A 19,390-nucleotide genomic window follows, 5' to 3' on the forward strand; every position below is an offset into this window, starting at 1 on the left:
ACAGCCTCCTCTCAGTCTCTTCTCTGTTGAACACAGCACCATGGTAGCCCCGCTCCTTCTTCTCCTCCAGGCAGCCTGCGTGTTCTCTGTGGGGGTTGGGCTGTGGGTCATTGGCAGCCACTTCTTCACTGTGGACATCCCTGCGGCCATCGGCCACCCAGTGAAACTGCGGGTCCTGCATTGCCTTTTCCAGCTGTTGATGACTTGGGTGAGTTGGTGTGTTTTATTTGTCCCCTCCTCCTGAGGAAGAAGGAGGGAGTTGGGAAAACACACATCAGAAGACTCTAGTTGCATTTGTGCTACCGTCATGGCCGTAGAGGCTGACAGTATATTATTCTCAAATTGGAGTGATCCCTGTTGGGTAACGTATTAGCCAAGAGGTTTGCAACCTCTTCATGGTGCTGCTCACGCTGAGCTGGGCTCGGAGCCACGAGATGAAAAAACAATTTACTTCCTCCAAAAAAGCCCTGCACTAGTCCCCCTCCCCTGCCTCCAGACTGACTTACTTCCCAGCACACGGAGTGATGCTGTGAGGTGGGGAATGAGTTTTTCTGAATCTGGAGCGCCCATTACTACCTGCCAGCTAGCTAGAACCAGCCAGCAATGAAGAGACACATGGCCGATTAGTAAATTAGTACTGATGAGCAAAACTACAGAATGTGACTTTAGAGAGAGAGATGTGTTTTTTGTTACTTTGGAGAGATGGACAACTATGTAGTATCGTCAGATTCTGCTCATTGTTCCTGGTGTGCGAATTTAATAAAACTGATATAAATGGATCATGGGGAGACTTGTGTCCAAGTTGCCCATGGGGATTGGTGGTGCTTTTCCAGAGGGCTGATAAATGGAACACAGAGAAGGAGTGTTAAGTCTCTTACATAACGGAAAGTGATCACAAACACCTGTTCTCATGAGGGATCCATCCTGGAGAAGAACCCACAGGCTGAAGGTTTCCTACCTTCAGGGCCAGCTTTTGCAAAACCCGATGATACGTCCTGTGCTTTTCCTGTGGTTTGCCCTTGACTCTCATAGTTGGGTAGTCCGGGTTCCCAAATATGGTGACTCCGTTTCCTCATCTGCACAAGAGGGGGAAATAACAGTCTAGACTTCGTAGCATGGGCTCTAAGGAGGTAAGCCATCCCGAGCACAGCTTGCAATGCTTGGGGCAGAAGAAACCCTCAATAAGTATTCGTCTTACTGCTATTTGTGATTTGGTTTTTTCTACGAAGATGGGTCATGTGACTACTATATGTTACCCACCAGTCCCAGCTCTGGGATCAATGATGGACGAGAGAAAGGACGTCCCAGAGAGAGTCTGCCTTCTGGATGGTCATGCTGTCCCGGCAGTATGGGGAGACAGAAACAAGCCAACCCACTGGAAGTAAATTGATTTACACAGCGGCAGGTGCTATGAAGAAAGTAGAACAGGGCAGGAGGGTATGGTGGGGCTTCTGAATCTGGGGTTCCCTGAATCCACAACAGCAACAGAAGGCAAGGAGTCCCTGAATATGGGGGGAGGTAGAAATCACTCCATTTTCGCTTGTGTCCAAAGGAAAAGTGGTATTCCCTTCCATTAGGGACAGAAGTGACAAACCACAGTCGTGACAGCAGGACCTGAGACTTTGTCACCAAGACTATTATCAGAGCAGATGACATTTCTCGCAGATGTTGTGAGAAACTGTGTGTGTGCCTCGTTTCTCTGAAGTTGTAATAGTGTTAAATAGGCCACTAGGTCTTGCTATTCTGTGTGCTAATAAGGAAGCACGAGCATTACTTTTATTTTATGTGTTGGAAACATTCAGCCTCAAGGTCCATAGGCATCACTGAAAGCCTAAATGGCCTTGGCGTAGAGCCACTAGGAAGAGGGTGCCCGGGGAGAGCCTGCTTTGTTTACTTTAATTGCTTATTATGCAGACTTCCAGACATAGGAGACAGAATACCATAAAGACGCCCTGTGTTCCCACCCCCCAGCACTGAGTGCTGACTCCTGGCCAATCTTATTTCCCCTGTGATCCCGCTTTCCCCCCTTCTCATTTCCTAGGAAGCAGATCTTGGGTACCATATTTTATCCAAAAAGTTTCAGTAGGTATCTCTAAAAGACAAGAACCCCTCACCTTTTATTTATTTTTATTTTTATTTATTTTTTTACTTTGTATCTTTTTAAAAATTTAAGTTCAATTAATGAACATATAGTGTATTATTGATTTTAGAGGTAGAAGTCCATGATTCATCAGTCTTATACCCAGCGCTCATTACATCACATGCCTTCCTTAACGTCCATCCCTCAGTTACCCCATCCCCCCACCGCCCTCCCCTCCAGCAACCCTCAGTTCATTCCCTATGATTAAGAGTCTCTTATGGTTTGTCTCCCTCTCTGATTACATCTTGTTTTATTTTCCTCTCTCTTCCCCTATGATCCTCTGTTTTGTTTCTCAAATTCCACATATGAGTGAAATCATAGATAATTGTCTTTCTCTTTTGGAGTTATTTCACTTAGCATAATACCCTCTAGTTCCATCCACATGGTTGTAAATGGCAAGATTTCATTTTTGATGGTTGAGTAATATTCCATTGTATATATAGACCACATCTTCTTTATCCATTCATCTGTTGATGGACATCTGGGCTCTTTCCATAGTTTGGCTCTTGTGGACACTGCTGCTATAAATTTTGGGGTGCAGGTGCCTCTTCGGATCACTACATTTGCATCTTTACCCCCCACCTTTTAAAAAACATAACCACAATGCAGTTATCAGGTCCTAATAGCAGCTAATGCTTGGAATGGCCACGTTGGCTAGGCTGGTCCAGGAGGGCATCTTTGGGAAGAGGGGTCATGTCCAGGCCACAGTGGGGGGTGTTCTGGGTTAGAGGAACCCTTGCGGGGTGGCCAGAAGCCTGGTTTATGGGGCTGGGGGCCAGGTGTCTGAGGAGAGAAGAGGAGAGGGGCAGTGTGGGCCGGGGTGGGGTGCATCTACCGCAGGGGTCATGGGGGAACACAGGGTGGAGCAGGGCCGTGGTCCAGTCTGCCCGCCAGCCACTCCCCTGGGGGGCATGGGCGGTGGCGGGACTCCAGTGTGGCTCACACTGAAAACCTTCCCGCCTCATTTCCTCTTCTCTCATCAACAGGGCATGATTTTTGAGAAACTGGGAATCTGCTCGATGCCCCAGTTTGTCCGTTTCATGCATGATCTGGTGCCACTCAAGGAGGACCCGGATGTTGTGGTCACAGATCTCCGCTACGGGACTATCCCTGTGAAGCTGTACCAGCCCAAGGTGTCCTCCTGCACCCCCAGGCTCGGCATTGTGTTCTACCACGGTGGCGGCATGCTCTTAGGGAGCCTGAGTAAGAGTCCTTCCCTCAGACCCCCGCCTGTCGTGGGACAGCGTCCGAGCAGAGCTGGGTGGGCGCCTGCCTTCCAGCGAGAGGTGACCCTCCCATCACCTTCCTGGATCAGTCTATACGCCGCTACAGGCCAGGGCACGATCAGAGGGTTAGCAGGTCCCAGAGCAGGCTGGTGGCAAAGATATGGAATGTTTGGACCTCTATCTGGAAGTGAGGTGACCTATATACGGAAAAAAAAAAAAATATATATATATATATATATATATATATATATATATGTATATATATTCATATATATATTTACCTATGTGTGCTATCGATGTATATATATGGATATACAAGGAATTCACACCACATAAAATTAATCACTCTTTTTTAAGATCTTATTTATTTATCTGGCAGAGAGAGAGACAGAGAGCACAAGCAGGGGGAGAGGCAGAAGCAGAGGGAGAAGCAGACTCCTCGCTGAGCAGGGAGGCCATCGCGGGGCTCGATCCCAGGACCCCAAGATCATGACCTGAGCAGAAGGCAGACGCCCAACCGACTGAGGCACCCAGGAGCCCCAAATTAACCACCTTAAACTGTACAATTCTGTGGCATTTACTAACTCCCCGTGTTCAACAACTACCACCTCCGTTTAGTTGGAAATCAGGATTTTTTTAAAAGTTAAAAAAACAAAAACAAAACCAGAAACACACCCTTTTGTTTCATGCCAGATATTGCCTGAGACAAATTCCGGTACAGACAGGAGAACCGAAAATTTGAGGAGAGTTAATGAGAGAAAAATCTCAAAATTGAGACGATTTTATTATCTTACCTCCCCCACACTGGTGCCTCATGAATTTGAGGGGAAAAACACTTTTATTTGGTTTCAGCCCTGCCTTCTGAGCTGTGGAATGCCAGAGGCCCACGGCAGTAGCCTCGGGAAAATAAGGGATTTCGTGCAGCCGTGGTTTTGGCTCGGTCGGCATAATGAATGGCATTAACAGTCAATGGATATTATATAATATTATTAATATTTACACGGCAGGCACTGTAGCGACCCTTTACGTGTGTGATCTCATTAACCCCCATACATTCCTGTTGTTCTCATCGTGCCCATTTTACAGGTGCGGCAGTCAAGCCTCAGGGAGGGGAAGACATTTGCCCTGGGCTACCTCAGCTGGAGCGAAAAGGAGGCAAAGTCAGGATGTGAACTCTGGTCTGAATCCAGAGCTCACACCCCAAACCACTGTGCCCTATGGCCAAACAGCATCTCAGATATTTTGAATTAATTGCAGAGTCCATGGGGGGAGGGGACTCTTAGACGAAGATGTTCAGACACGACCTCCAAGGAGAAATTCTAGAAAGTGTTGCACAGCCGGAAGAAAGTCTGCAAAACGTCATTAGGATCAAGCCCAGTTCTCTGTCCATGGTGGTTGACAGAGAGAAAGGGCAGCCCATGGCTGTCAAAGGAAGCCACTAACCATCCTAGTGAGTGTTAAAACCCTTTTATTTTCTAGGAACCCACAACGCCATATGCTGTCATCTGTCCAAGAAGAGTGACTCGGTGGTTCTAGCAGTTGGGTGAGTACAAGAAAGAGGAGGTGGTGCTGGGTAATGGGGTGGGAGGCAGCACTGGGGGCAGGAGGGGAGATGAAGGGCCACCAGGACACGGGGACACTGGGGCAGGGGATGGGCTCTGAGCAGCTGTGAGGGGAGGAAAGGAGAGATAGAGAGAGAGGCAGAGAACGACACTCCTTCCCGTGGGTGGCCCTCGGGCCCCCTGTCATCTGGAAGCTGTGTGGGGAGAGGTCTCTGTTAGGGAGAGCAGGTTCAGAGCTTTATGCACCTGAGCCCTGCTGGGTGGAACATACTTCACTGAGCAGAATAGCCCTCATGTGCCAGATACTCAGCACCTCCTTCCATGAAATGCCACGGTGCCCTGCGTGGTAAACTGGACAAGCTCGAACATTGCCACAGCATTCCCAAGCACTTCCGAGAGGGGGGTCCACTCTGGTGAGATCTGCCCCAGGAAGCGAGAAGAATAAAAAGCCACTCTCTTCTAACTGATCTTCAGAGTCGCCCTCCCAGTTTGGAACCTCAAGGAGGGGTTAGAGGACGTGGGGCAGGAGAGACCTGGCGTGGCCCCTCCCTGAGCCTCCACATCAGGCGAACTGAATACACATGACCAACTGTCCCTGTGGTGGTGTGGCCTCATCCTCCCGCCCCTGCCATCTGACACTGCGTCCCACAGGAGCAGGGTGCTTCCTCCTGATTAATCTTTCCTGCAGCTTTGTTTCAATGCCCGTGTCAGAGATATACCAATTGCCGGGGTCTTAGCGGGAATGCCATTTCCCAGCTTCCTTGTGGCACAACTGGTTGAGTAAGAGTGAAAAATACAAAAATTGGTCCTGGATGAGGGAGAGGGACCCAGAGAAACCAACCACTCACTTTATAATTCTCAGCTCCAAAACCATTTCTGCAGTAGGGAAATCTTAATCCAAGCATTAACCACGAATACTCCCCTCAGCTCTGGTCGTACTGAACCAAGATGTTGTCGGTATAATATACCAGCAAATCTCTGCAAGAAAATTATTTTATGAATCCAAGGTAGACAAGGTTTTAGAGTTGAAACATTGCTGTCCCAGCATGAACTCAGGGTAGCTTAAAAATAGGAGACAGCAGAATGGAAATGGTTGGCAAAAGTTTGTTGATTCCATATATGCATTTAATTTGAAATGGTAACATTTCTCACAACACCCAGATTTTTGGAATCTCTTGAAAAATGGGGAGGTCTAGCATGCCGGGCTGGTATGCCTGCGTGGCAGGAACCTAAGCATGGAGCTCAGGCCCTCGCCTGCTCGCCTGGCTCACCGGCAGGGCAGTGATGGTCCAGAGTGGACATGGCTGTACTGGAGGAGCCCCGCATGTTCACTGCTGTCCCCGGGCCATATTTACATCTATAAGATCCTCGCACAAAACCTGGGAGCGTGGCAGGATTCAGTAGAATTGAAACCCAGGCAAATCTGGAGTTGCTCATCAAGGAATCATAAGAAGAGGGGACAAGTGTGAGTCAAGGACGCAGCAGCAGGGGTTTCAGAAAGATGGGGTTTGTGTTGGTAATTGCTAAATTGTTGAGGACTAGGTGAATGATGGGGCTCTTGTGGTCATAGCCTGTCCCCCGAAGGGGCATTGACACAGAGGGAATAGCAGCCACCACTCACTGAACCTACACGCCAGGCATGGTGGGCTTCGCGTCTACACTTCCCTTAAGCCTCATACCTTAACTTCACCTGCTCAGGCTTCAGAAAGAGAAGTTAATGGAAGAAATTTGGCCTAAAGGGTGCTAGACACAGGTATTTTTGGCTTTGCTAGTGTGAACACCCAGTGTTGCTGGGTGTGAACTGTGTTCCTTGATTCCTCTTTAGATACCGCAAGTTGCCCCAGCATAAATTCCCGGTGGCGCTAAGGGACTGCATTGCAGCCACCATCCACTTCCTGAAGTCGCTGAATAAGTACGGGGTGGATCCAGATCGGGTCGTGGTCTGTGGAGACAGTGTGGGAGGGGGAGTGGCAGCGGTCATTTGTCAGAGATATTTGAGCTGTCCAGATCTCCCCAAGATCCGTGCTCAGATCCTGATCTATGCCAGTCTCCAAGGTGTGGATTTTCAGCTCCCCTCCTATCAGCAGAACAAGAATGTCCCACTGGCCAGTCGAGACTTCATCTTCCACTGTTGGAGTACTGTCCTGGACATCAATCCCTCCTGGAAAAGCACCATCATGAAAGGCGCCCATTTGCCTGCTGAATTCTGGGAAAAGTATAGAAAGTGGTTGGGTGCAGAAAACATCCCAGAGAGGTTTAAGAAGAGACCCTACGAGCCGAAGAACTCTGAGCCCCTGAATGAGTCTGCCTATCTGGAGACAAGCCTTGCTCTGGATTCAATAAACTCACCCCTGATTGCAGAAGATGAAGTCGTGTCTCAGCTCCCCGAAACTTTCATTGTGAGCTGTGAGTATGACCTTCTCCGGGACGATTCACTGTTGTACAAGAAGCGGTTGGAGGACCTGGGAGTCCCGGTGACTTGGCACCACATGGAGGATGGTTTCCATGGGGTGCTTAGCACCTTAGATATGGGCTGTTTGCACTTTCCCTGCTCCATGAGGATTCTGGATGCCATGGTTCATTTTCTAAAGGGGTTGTGACCATCTTTCCTTCCTGGTAGAGCTACGAGAGTATGCACGGCACCGCCATCTGGTTCCCCAATCGGGCTCTCTCTTGTGATGTAGGTGATGCTGAGTGGGGCTAGGGAGGGTGTTGAGGTTGCCTTGTCCTTCTTGCTTCAGGTTCTAGAACTGCAGAATGAATGTTTATGATGTCTGAAGGGAGAGCAGTACGAGAGATAGGTTTGGGGGGAGGGTGGCGCTGTGCTCATATTCACCACTGGGGAAATTTGAGCTGACGATCTGCAGTGGTCATCTGAGAGTGAATGGTCATGCAGGTGCTGCCTCTGGCTTCCCGGAGGGAGAGTTCAGGCTGGTCTAGGCTGTGGGTAGCAGGAGTGTCCACTTGGCTGACCTTGGAATGAAACAGGGACACATCACGTGTAATCCCATGGGCTTTCTTCAATCTAGCTTGGAGAACGGGGCTCTGATGTTCTAGACTGCTGGGTGGAGGTGGAGAAACTGCTGTCATTCTCCTCCTCTGGGTACACAGTGACATTTTCCCTGCTGTTCCTCTGCCTCTGAACTCAGAGTTTCAACTTTCTAGGCTGGAAGAGTTAGAACAGAATGGCTAAGTTTTCTGTAGTGGCTGGCCCCTAGTGGCGATGAAGACACCTGATGGGGGGAATTCGGGAGCTTTTGGAGTCAAAGGGGCCGAAAGGACTGAAGATGTGTTAGCAAAACCTTTTTCTGTTTTAAGACACAGAACCAGCTCAGATTGGCCTAAATCAGAGAAAGAATGTATTGGTAGCTATGAATTCCAAGGATAAATCAGGTATCGTTTGATCCAGGAGCTCAAACAATGCCACTAGCTGCATTCTCTTCTTTCCTCCATTCTGTGATCTGCTGCACAGACTGCCCCTTCATCTCTGCATATGGTGGCCCTGAGCAGCTCCACACTCACATTCTCAAGAGTCATGTGCCTCATTCTCAGCCAGCCCAGCAGAAACCACATTGTAACTCAATGGGTCCATTGGGTTTCTGAGTAGTATGTCCATATGCCACAACCTAGGGGATGTAATGTTTTGACCAACCATTTCCCATGCCAGCCTTGGAGTGGAGGATGGAGTCAGTTCCACCAGGTGCTTGGACTGAGCATGAGAGAGGGAGGGAGTACTTTCCTCACATCAAAGCTTACTTTTCTGCAGTAGACATTGATGCTTACTCTGCCAGGTGGACATCAATGCTTATGCTACTACAGAAGCTAAATGAACCCTGAATCAGAGTACTTGGAAGTGGCAAGAGATGTTAAGGACCACTAGGCAAGTTGACCACCTGTCCCTGAGGAATAAACATTCCCATGAAAGGGCAGGCCCAGGTTCCCAGGCTGGCCCTACCTGGTCTTCAGGAGGCTCTGCTCCTGGTTGGCTAACGGCTTTTATAGGCCAAGATCCAAGTCTACTGCACAGAGGCCCCCAGGCATGTCCTTAACTTGCTTTCAGTTGAATGTTCGTGCTGAAACATGGGGCAGAAAGGAATCCCATTTGGTGGCTTCTGGATCCATTCACAGCAGAAGACCAGCAGGTGTCTTTGTTGGAGAGATAGGAACCACTCACTGGAAGCACCTCAGCTGTTGGACAATCCTGGGATCTGAGGAGCATGGTCTCTTCTAGAATAGGCCTCTGAGTTGAGTCTAGAGTAGGCTCCTGTCCTGGAGTATGGTCTTCATTGTTTCACCCTGTCTCTGGACATAGGTAGAAGGACTGGGCTGACCTTGTGGGAACTTGGGTGGTTAGCTTTTCTACTGTGGGGTGGCGAGAAGTGTGGGAGCCACCGGAAGACCACGCCCAGAGGAGAGGAGTTGGTTGCATTTTCGGGGCTGGAAGAGCCTCTGGATTTAAATTTCCATCTCCCTGTGATAAGAAAACAGCTCTTTTTTTTTTTTAAGATTTTATTTATTTATTTGACAGAGAGACAGCCAGCCAGAGAGGGAACACAAGCGGGGGAGTGGGAGAGGAAGAAGGCAGGCTCCCAGCGGAGGATCCTGATGTGGGGCTCGATCCCTTAACGCCGGGATCACGCCCTGAGCCAAAGGCAGACGCTTAACGACTGTGCTACCCAGGCGCCCCAGAAAACAGCTCTTTTGAGTTGCTGCCAGGCATTTTACAGCATGACAACCCTGCTCACACCCTCAGTCTGGACAGGTAGTTAAGAACCTCAAGCTTAGGATTCTTGCCATAAGTTCCCACTTTACTTTTCTCAGGGCACCCTATAAATAACCATTTGGGGGTCAAGCCCACAAGAAGTGAGTGACCTCTGCCCCAACCACCTTATCGGTAGCAGGTACTTGCTACCCTGCTCTCTCTCCTGCTCGTTTGAGACCTGAGACAGAGGACTGCCCTTCCCTCAGCTTATTGCACCCCACCAACCCCATTTCTGGGATCTGTAAGCAATAAATCTTGTGAGTTTATTACCTTTGTGTGAGCGTATTGAAATTGCACCTTCAATCAAAATGACCCCGGGTTTCCACTTCTCCAGGGTGGGAGCTGGGATGCTGATGGAGCCACTTGCCAATCCCACGTGGGTGCCTCGTGTCTCCTCATTCAGCAGGTCATGATCTGAATATTTTTAATTTAATACACCAGCTATGCGCCCCCCAACACACTCATGTTTGTTCCTCACATGAATTCTACAAAGTAGGTATTCTTAAACCCATTTTACAGATGAGGAAACAGAGGCCTAGAGTCATTAATAACAATGCTCACTTCCTATCTCTTTCCAGTTAGGATCAAGGCCATGTGGTTGGCCAGGTGCTACGCAATGAACCCCTGCTCCATCTGACAACACCCCCTTTCTGCCATATCCCATGGCCCTTTAGCTCTTTTCTTTCCATCATTCAGAATTAAAATAAAATACATGATTGAGCCACATGACCTTATTTGAGTCATTTGCTGTCCACCTAGGTGTCAGCTACTGTTTGATCTGAGTCAGGTTGATGGAGTAAGTACATTTTTGCCATCTGGTTTCCTTTGTTTTTTTGACCGTAGCTTTCTCAAAGTCTGAATGACTTTAGAATTGGTCATTGTAGCTGAGGTGTCCAGCTAATACCAGCTCAGGGATGATGGACACCTGCAAAGCATTAAGCCCTGACATTGTGCAAGTGTTTTCTCAGTAAATTCCCAGGACTTCCCTGAAGAGATCTGCTAGTTAGGCCAGGGCAAATGCCATCTGATAAAGGACAACATGTTGCATCCCAAATTGCTCTCACTGGTCAGTAGGCAATGGAGGACAAGGTCCTAAGGCAAAGATGGAAAAATGGGCAAAATTAGTCTTTATTGGGGCGCCTGGGTAGCGCAGTCATTAGGTGTCTGCCTTCGGCTCAGGGCGTGATCCTGGCGTTCCGGGATCGAGTCCCACATCGGGCTCCTCGGCTGGGAGCCTGCTTCTTCCTCTCCCTCTCCCCTGCTGTGTTCTCTCTGTCACATAAATAAATTAAAAAAAAATCTTTAAAAAAAATTAGTCTTTATTGCTCTTCCCTCCACTTCCCTTTCAGTGTCTTCCTCAGGGTACCCCTCACCCCCACCCAGGACCTCCCTGCCTTTCTGATCCCAAGCCTTGCCTCCTCTCTGCCTGCATTCTCTGCTCCAGAGTGACTGCTGACTCTCTGTTATCCCTCAGCTACTATAGGCCAGTCTAGGTTAGGTTCTGCCGCAATGACAAGTGACCCCACAGTCTCAGTGGCTTAGGGCAGCAAAGGTCTATTTCTTACTCACACTACACATTACATGGCCTTCACAGCTCAGCTGGAGCTCTGCTTCACATTTCTCTACTCCAGCATCCCCAGGCTGATGGAGCAGCCTCTCTGTGAAATGTTCTCCAGTCTCATGGCAGAGGAGAAAAGAACATGGAAAATCACACGCTGGCTCCCCAAGCTTCCGTTCACCTTTCATTGACCAGAGCAAGTCATGCAGCCACGCCTGACACTGATGCGACAGCATCATCCTCCCCAGAGAGGGGCAGCAGATCGTTTTTGGACAATATGACAGCTTACTACGCTCTCAATCATATTTCCATTCTACCTTTTAAAAAATTAATTTTAAATTATGAAAGTGATACGCAAGGATGTGATCTTTTAATTTTTTTAGTTTTTTTAAAGATTTATTTTTTTTATTTTAGAGAGAGAGAGAAAGCATGTGAGTGGGAGGAGGGGCAGAGGGAGAGGAAGAGAAAGAATCCCAAGCAGAGTCTGCACTGAGCACAGAGCCAGACATTGGGGCTCAACCTCACAGCCCCAAGATCATGACCTGAGCTGAAACCAAGAATCGGATGCTTAACCAACTGAACCACCCTGGAGCCCCAATATTATCTTTTAAAATAAAACCTCCAAATACTGGAAATAAGGCTAACGTCCTTTTTGACCACCCTTCTTTCACTCTATCTGCTTATATCTGGATGTATCCACTGTTGCCTCGTTGGCAGGGGGTGGTCTTCTAATCCTTTAAAGCCTGTTTCTATGCTTTTACATAGGCAGATATGTACCCATGGAAAATACAAAGCATTATTTTGCGGGATGACTTTGCCATGTATTGGTACATAAAAGATATTATTCTGTACATGTTGTGACACTTGAGTGTTTTCAATCAATGATATACCTTGGAAATCTAGCCTAGTAAACAACTTAGATTTACCTTACTCTTTTTAGCTACTGCATAGTGTTCCCTGGTGTGGCTATATTATAGGTCTTAGCCATTCCCAAGCAGTGGACACACTTGATCTCTTTCTAGTTTTTCACAAACAAATCCGTAGGGAATGTGTCGGCACATGCCGCCTCCTGCACATGTGATTCTGTGATGGATTCAAGAAGAACTGTTAACTGGGGATATTTTAAATGTCGGTGGATGCTACCAAGGTGCCTGTCCCTCTTTCCCAGCAGATCTCAACTGGGAGGGAAATCATTGGATCATAACCATCCATCCCAAAGGCAAAAAGAAAATGGATTGGCTTGACAATCAGTAGGGCGGGACCAAGTTGGCGTGGCATGCCTGTATTTTAGAAGGGAAGTTCCTTCACTCAAATGAACCTCTCCAAGAATCAGTTAAGGAATCGGGGAAGGATGCAACGTTATTGATTTTTTGCCTCCCACGTCTTTGCATCCCATAGAAGAAAGCAAAGGATACCAGAGCCAGCAGATTGTCTCCTTGTGCCCACGGTTGCCATGGCTTGCTCTTTTCCCTCCCTAGAGTATCTCTGCCCCAACATAGTAGCTGGTTGTCTTGCAAATTACTGCACAAAGTTGAATCAGATAAGGAAGTGCTGGAGATTCAATTTCAAAGCACTTCTAGTCATAGGAAAAAGCCTTCCTATTTCCCAATTTGTCAAATATGCTCCTCTACTGTAGGGAAAGGAATGGATTTTGTCACTAAAATAAACTTGATTTAGGCACAAAAGGAAGAAGGGATTGAATATTTATCTACCCCTTATATGTGACCAGCATCTTGTGAAGTGTTTTATAGGTGACGTTTCATTAAATTCTCATCATCTCATGGTATTTACTCCCGATTTTTAGATTAGGAAACCAAGGTCGACTTGGGCAATCTTGAAGTTCAAGCCAAGCATGTCAGAGTTCCAAGTCTACCACCCACCACTATTCTGTTACCTGCAAAATACCCCGAAGCAGATTGGTCATCTTTAAGAAGCGTTTCTAGGCCATCCTGGACCAGGAGGGCAGAAGTTAATGCATGATCTATCTTTTAGGTCTTGTCTTAAGTGCTGCTTTCTCTGGAAAGCCAAGCAGGGTTAGGTCCTTCTGTGAGCTTGCAGAGCATGCTGTAGTTCCTCGAACATAGTGCTGAGCCCATGATGTTGGGATCATACAATGACCAAAAATGTCTGCCCCTAAACTGGATGAAAGTGATCCCTAATTTCTAATGTCCACCGGTGATTGGAGAAACAAATGACAATCATCCCTGCAAGAGGATAATGTCATCCTAGACCTACGTTATTTTTGCAAATAATTTTTCAGGTACCAGGTACATGAGAAAAAAAGAGCTAGCAAAAAGAAGCCACAGAAACAACAGCTAAAAAGAAAAAAAAAAAAAAAAGAGGGCACCTGGCTGGCTCAGTTGGAAGCGGATGTGAATTGTGAGTTTGAGCCCCACGTTGGGTGTAGAGATTAAATAAAACTTAAAAAAAAGGAGTCACACACCGTAGAATAGTTCTGCTTACTATGTCAAAGGAGATAAAATCGGTATCAACATATTTATACATATAACCTATATAAACAGAATGGGTAAATCTGTATGTAGTCTATGAGTATAATCTACACATTTAAAATATAATATATAAGTATAATCTATAAATCTATAGATCTGAAACTTTGGAAGGCAAAAAGTGGTAATTTAAAAATTCATAGGGTAGAAGGGTGCCTGGGTGGTTCAGTCAGTTGAAAAAGAATTGATAAGCATCTGGTAAGACCAATAAGGAAAAGGGGGAGCACAAACAGTAAATACCAGGAATAAAAAGGGACTTCAGTACAGATTCTAGAGATATTAAAAAGATGATGAGAGGAAATTATGAGCCACATATGCTAAAAAAAATTGAGAATTTAGATGCAGTGTGTAAATTCCAAGACAAACGCAATTTGCCAAACCCAAAAGAGAAAATCTGATTTGTTTTATAATAAAAGATACTGAATCTAACTGAAGCTTTCCAACAAAACAAACAAACCAACACAAAATGTAAATCTCCTGACCCAGATGCCTTGATTTTCTTAATATTAAGGGGAAAATGACATTAATTCTACATAAACTGGCATAGAGAACATAAAAAGCAGGTATACTCTTTCTGTGAGGCTTACTTAGTAATCAAATTCCACAAGGAGAGTGGAAGTGAACATTATAGGCTGTGAAAATCTTACAGATAAAAATATTTCTAAAAAATATTTAGCCAACTTAATCCATCAGTATCTATAAAGGATAGTATATCATGACCAAGTTGAGTTTATACTAGAATGTAAGATGGGTTTCACATTGGAGAATTTGTTAATATCACAAACTTAATGTAATTTATCACATTAACACATTCAATGAGAGAAACTGTGTGATTATCTTAATAGATGCAAAAATTTAAACATTTATTTATGAAAAAATTGTCAGCTCTTTGGAATAGAAGAAAATTTCTTTAACCCAATAAATGGCATCAACAAAAATACCTATAGCAAACACCTTGCTTAATGGTGAAACCCAGAATTTTCCCCTTGGTATCAGGAACAAGAAAAGAGTTGTTCCCTATCATTTTTATTTGACGTGTACTAGTGGTCCTAGCCAATGTAAGAAGACAAGAATAAACCAATAAGAATTGAAAGGGAGGAAACTAAATAGTTATTATTATTTGCAGATACTATGATCCTACATGTAAATGCTCAAAGAATCTACAACAAAATTATTAGAATGAGTCAAAAAGTTGATGTACACAAAGTTAACATTTATAGAAAAAATCAGTTGCGTGCCTTTCTCTTTCCACCATCTTGGAGCCTGTGGAGGCCTGCTGGGAACAGGACTCCTAAAACGACAAATATGTCTGGAAGGCTGTGGTCCAAGGCCATTTTTGCTGGCTATAAGCAGGGTCTCTGGAACCAGAGGGAGCACACAGCTCTTCTTTTTTTTTTTTTTAAAGATTTTATTTATTTATTTGACAGAGATAGAGACAGCCAGCGAGAGAGGGAACACAAGCAGGGGGAGTGGGAGAGGAAGAAGCAGGCTCATAGCAGAGGAGCCTGATGTGGGACTCGATCCCGTAATGCCGGGATCACGCCCTGAGCCGAAGGCAGACGCTTAACCGCTGTGCCACCCAGGCGCCCCACACAGCTCTTCTTAAAATCAAAGGTGTTTATGCTTGAGATGAAACTGAATTCTATCTAGGCAAGAGATGTGCTTATGTATACAAAGCAAAGAACAACACAGTGACTCCTGGTGGCAAACCAAAGAAAACTAGAGTTATCTGGGGAAGAGGAACTCATGCTCACGGAAACAGTGGCATGATTCGTGCCAAATTCCGAAGCAACCTTCCAGCTAAAGCCATTGGCCACAGAATCTGTGTGATGCTGTACCCCTCAAGGATTTAAATTTAATGGAAAGTAAATAAATAAAGGGGTAGATTTAAAAAAAAAAGAAAAGAAAAAAGAAAAAATCAGTTGCATTTTAATATGTAGGCAAGAATCAGAAAATGAAATATAAATAACCATTTAAGTGGCATAAAATATAAAACACATAGGAACAGACAATATTGCGAGGGAAAGGACGACTCATAGAATAAGAGAAAATATTTGTAAATCATATATCTGATAAGGAATTAACATCAGGAATATAGAATGAATCCCTACAACTCAACCACACACACACACACACAAAACCGAAGAAAACCACCACCACCACCACCAACAAAAGACCCAAACAAAGAAGCAAACAAAAAACACTTCAAAACAAACAACCCAACTAAAAAAAATGGGCAATGTTTTCTTAAAGATGATACACAAATGGCCAATAAACACATGGACAGATGCTCCACATTATTAGTCATTAGTGAAATGCAAATCAAAGCCACAATGAGGTATCGCCTCACATTCATTAGGATGGATTGTTAATAAAAATGAAATGTAACAAGTGTTGGCGAGGATGTGGAGAACTGGGAACGCCTGCTCATTGCTGATGGGAATATAAACTGGTGTGAACCCTGGGGAAAAAGAGTTTTGTGTTGCCAATTTTCTCCCTAGATATTCCAAAGATTGGAAAGGGAAAAACTCAGATACCTGTACACCCATGATCATAGCCACACTGTTCACAATAGCCAAAAGGTGGAAACCATCCGAATGTCCATCAACAGATGAATGGATACACAAAGTGTGGTCTATATATATAACAGAATATTATTCAGCCATTATTCATCCAAAAAAAGAAATTCAGAATGAAATTCTGACACGTGCTATACCATGGATGAACCTTGAAAACATTAGGCTAAGTGAAATAAGCAAGACCGAACCAAACCAAATAAAAACCCTGTATGCTTTCTTTTATATGGGGTACCTGGAACAGGAAAATTCATAGAGATGGAAAGTAGAACAGGGATTGTCGGGGCCTCTGGGGAAAGTAGAAATGGGGAGCTATTGCTTAATGGGTAGAGAGTTTCTGTTTAGGATGATGAAAAAGTTCTAGACGTGTGGAGTGATGGAAACAAACATACATGCTGATGGGGGGGGAATATAAACTGACATATTGGAGAACAGGTGGGCGCTGTCTAGCAAAGTTGAAGACACACATACCCTATGACCCAGCAATTCCACTGTTATAGGTCTATATCTCAGAGCAGAGGTTCCCAAAGCAAGATCCCCGGAGATCCTCAAGCTTCCTTCAGGGGACCTGCAAGGGCAAAACTATTTTCTTAATAATGCTAAGATGTTGTTTGCCCCTTTTCACTGTGTCGACATTGGTACTGAGAGTGCAGGGGCAGTGGCAGTAAAGCAGTTGGTGCCCATGCCTGATCCAGGCAGGGTTGCCAGTGGTGTTAACAGTCATGTCTCCACCACCACACACTAGCAGTAAAGTAATAATAATGATGATGGTGATGATGATGATGCTGGTTTCACTTAAGGTTGTCCTTGATGAAGAAGAAATAAAAATGATTAATTTTATTAATCTTGACCTTTGAGCGGATACACTTCCAACATGCCGTGTGATGGAACGGAAGGTGGGTGTGAAGAAAACTCTGCTGTCGCAAACCCAAGAATGATATTCTCTTGAAAAACAGCACTGAAGTTATAAGCAGAATTAGGTGGGCTTTTTTTTTTAATTAAATACCATTTTTACTCGAAGACATGTTGGGGAGACAAATCATGATTATTCACATTGGAACATCTGGCAGATATTTTCTTAAAAATGAATGAAGTAGGTCTGACGCTTCAGAGAAAATTGGACATTAGTTGCTGCCGATGACAGAGTTTTTGAGCTTTCAAACTAAAACTAGAATTTTGGAAACCTTGTATCCATCGCTGTGAGCTGGTCAACTTCCTAACACTTGAATGCTTTTCTGATGAGATCACTAGTGGTATTAGCAGGTGCAATTTTAAAAATATCATAAAATACACCAACATTTGGAAGATTTGTAAGGCTCAGTATACCAATGTATTCCAGTGACCACCATGATGTTACAAAACCACAAGTAACTGAAAGATCTGCTCAAAGCACAAGGTCAACCTGTGGATTTTAATGTAACAGAGCTCAAGGAGGTGACTGAATAGTTTCAGATTCCACATTGTAACTAACCTTTAAGAAACTACCACTCATTGAGTTTTGCTGTAGCTTCGAAGAATATCCACAATTAGCTTCAAAGACTATTAAAATATTTCTCTCCCTTCCAACTACTTATCTCTATGAGGTTAGATTTTTTCCTTTACACAAAACAATCTATCACAACAGATGGAATTTTTTTGAAATCAATCAATAATAATCAATATACTTATATTCCTCTATTGGGTTTGCCCCTTCTATGGTATAAATATCGCCACCATGAATGATTTTGAGCTACCGATGTGATTTCACAGAATGTAGTGCTGGGAAGAGATGGGCACCGTGGGCTCTCACGAGCAGCTATGACCCGGCTCCAGACCACCAATACAACCCACATTTTAAAAAGGTCTTTGGGTCCTCCATAATTTTTGAGAAACTAGAAATGTGAGAACCACTGCCCTAGAGAAATGGCTGTATCTGGGCCCCAGGAGACATGCAGAAAAAGGTCATAGCAACCACAACTACATGCAACATGAGTGAATCTTTTTTTTTAAGATTATTTATTTATTTGTTTGTTTATTTATTTATTTTTGCTAGAGAGAGAGAGCATGCGCCTGAGCAGGGGTGGGGGGAGGAGCAGAGGGAAATGCAAACTCCTGGCTCAGCAGGGAGCCTGATGTGGGACTTGATCCCAGGACTCTGGGATCATTGCCTGAGCAGAAGGCAGACACTTGCTTAACCGACTGAGCCACCCAGGTAACCATGAGTGAATCTTAAAAATATTAACTATAGGGGTTCTTGGGTGGCTCAGTCAGTTAAGCATCTGCCTTCGGCTCAGGTCATGATCCCAGGGTCCTGGGATCGAGCCCCACGTCGGGCTCCCTGCTCGCTGGGGAGTCTGCTTCTCCCTTTCCCTCTGCCTCCTTCCCCCTGCTTGTGCTCTGTCTCTCTCTCTCTCTCAAGTAAATAAATAAAATCATAAAAAAATATTAACTATGTTGAGGAAAAGAAACCAGACTCAAATGAATACATGTTATACAGTTTCATTTATACCAACGCCAGAAACACGTATAAGGCTAAGCATTCATGTATAGGAATGCATCCTTTGGTGCTCAGCATATTAAAAAAAAAAAAGCAAGGAAGCTACAGCTACAAAAGTCAGGTGAGAAAGGCAGGAGGCATGTGTGACACTGGGGTGCTGGCAGTGTTCTGCTTCTTCACCTCTGTGCTGCTTTGTGGGGGTTTGCTCTACTGTAATTCATTGATCTGTACATTTATTTTTAATGTACTTGTTCATATTGTGTTACATTTTATAATTAAAAGTTTTGAAAAATGCAATTATACAGAACACATGACTCCCCTGTACTTGGATCGGAAGGACATTCCCCTCTTCCTGGCTCTAGCCTGCCCAGACTGTCGTCCCTGCCAAATAGAGGTCTGCCATGCTCTGTGGTGTGTCTTCATATCTTTCCCCCGCCACATGGTTAGTTTCAAGAGGGAACAAATAGTTTCTTGGAGTTCCTCTACTTTTGTTTAAAGGCTGTTGGAAAATACATCTCTGAATTGCCTACTTGAAATTGGATATCTTCATTTGTGGCAAGCGAGACTACAGGGTTCTGCTTCT

General features: G+C 45.1%; 1 protein-coding gene across 1 annotated transcript; it reads left to right on the plus strand.

The window, feature by feature from the left end:
* Window positions 1–61: 61 nt before the first annotated feature.
* Window positions 62–7,528, plus strand: AADACL3 (arylacetamide deacetylase like 3). Its single transcript, XM_026520180.3, has 4 exons — window positions 62–208; window positions 3,127–3,343; window positions 4,846–4,909; window positions 6,754–7,528. The coding sequence occupies exons 1-4, from the start codon at window positions 200–202 to the stop codon at window positions 7,526–7,528; spliced, it is 1,065 nt and encodes a 354-aa protein (XP_026375965.3). The 5' UTR covers window positions 62–199.
* Window positions 7,529–19,390: the final 11,862 nt, after the last annotated feature.

This window comes from Ursus arctos, unplaced genomic scaffold, assembly GCF_023065955.2.
Source record: "Ursus arctos isolate Adak ecotype North America unplaced genomic scaffold, UrsArc2.0 scaffold_32, whole genome shotgun sequence".
NCBI classification, from domain to species: Eukaryota; Metazoa; Chordata; class Mammalia; order Carnivora; family Ursidae; genus Ursus; species Ursus arctos.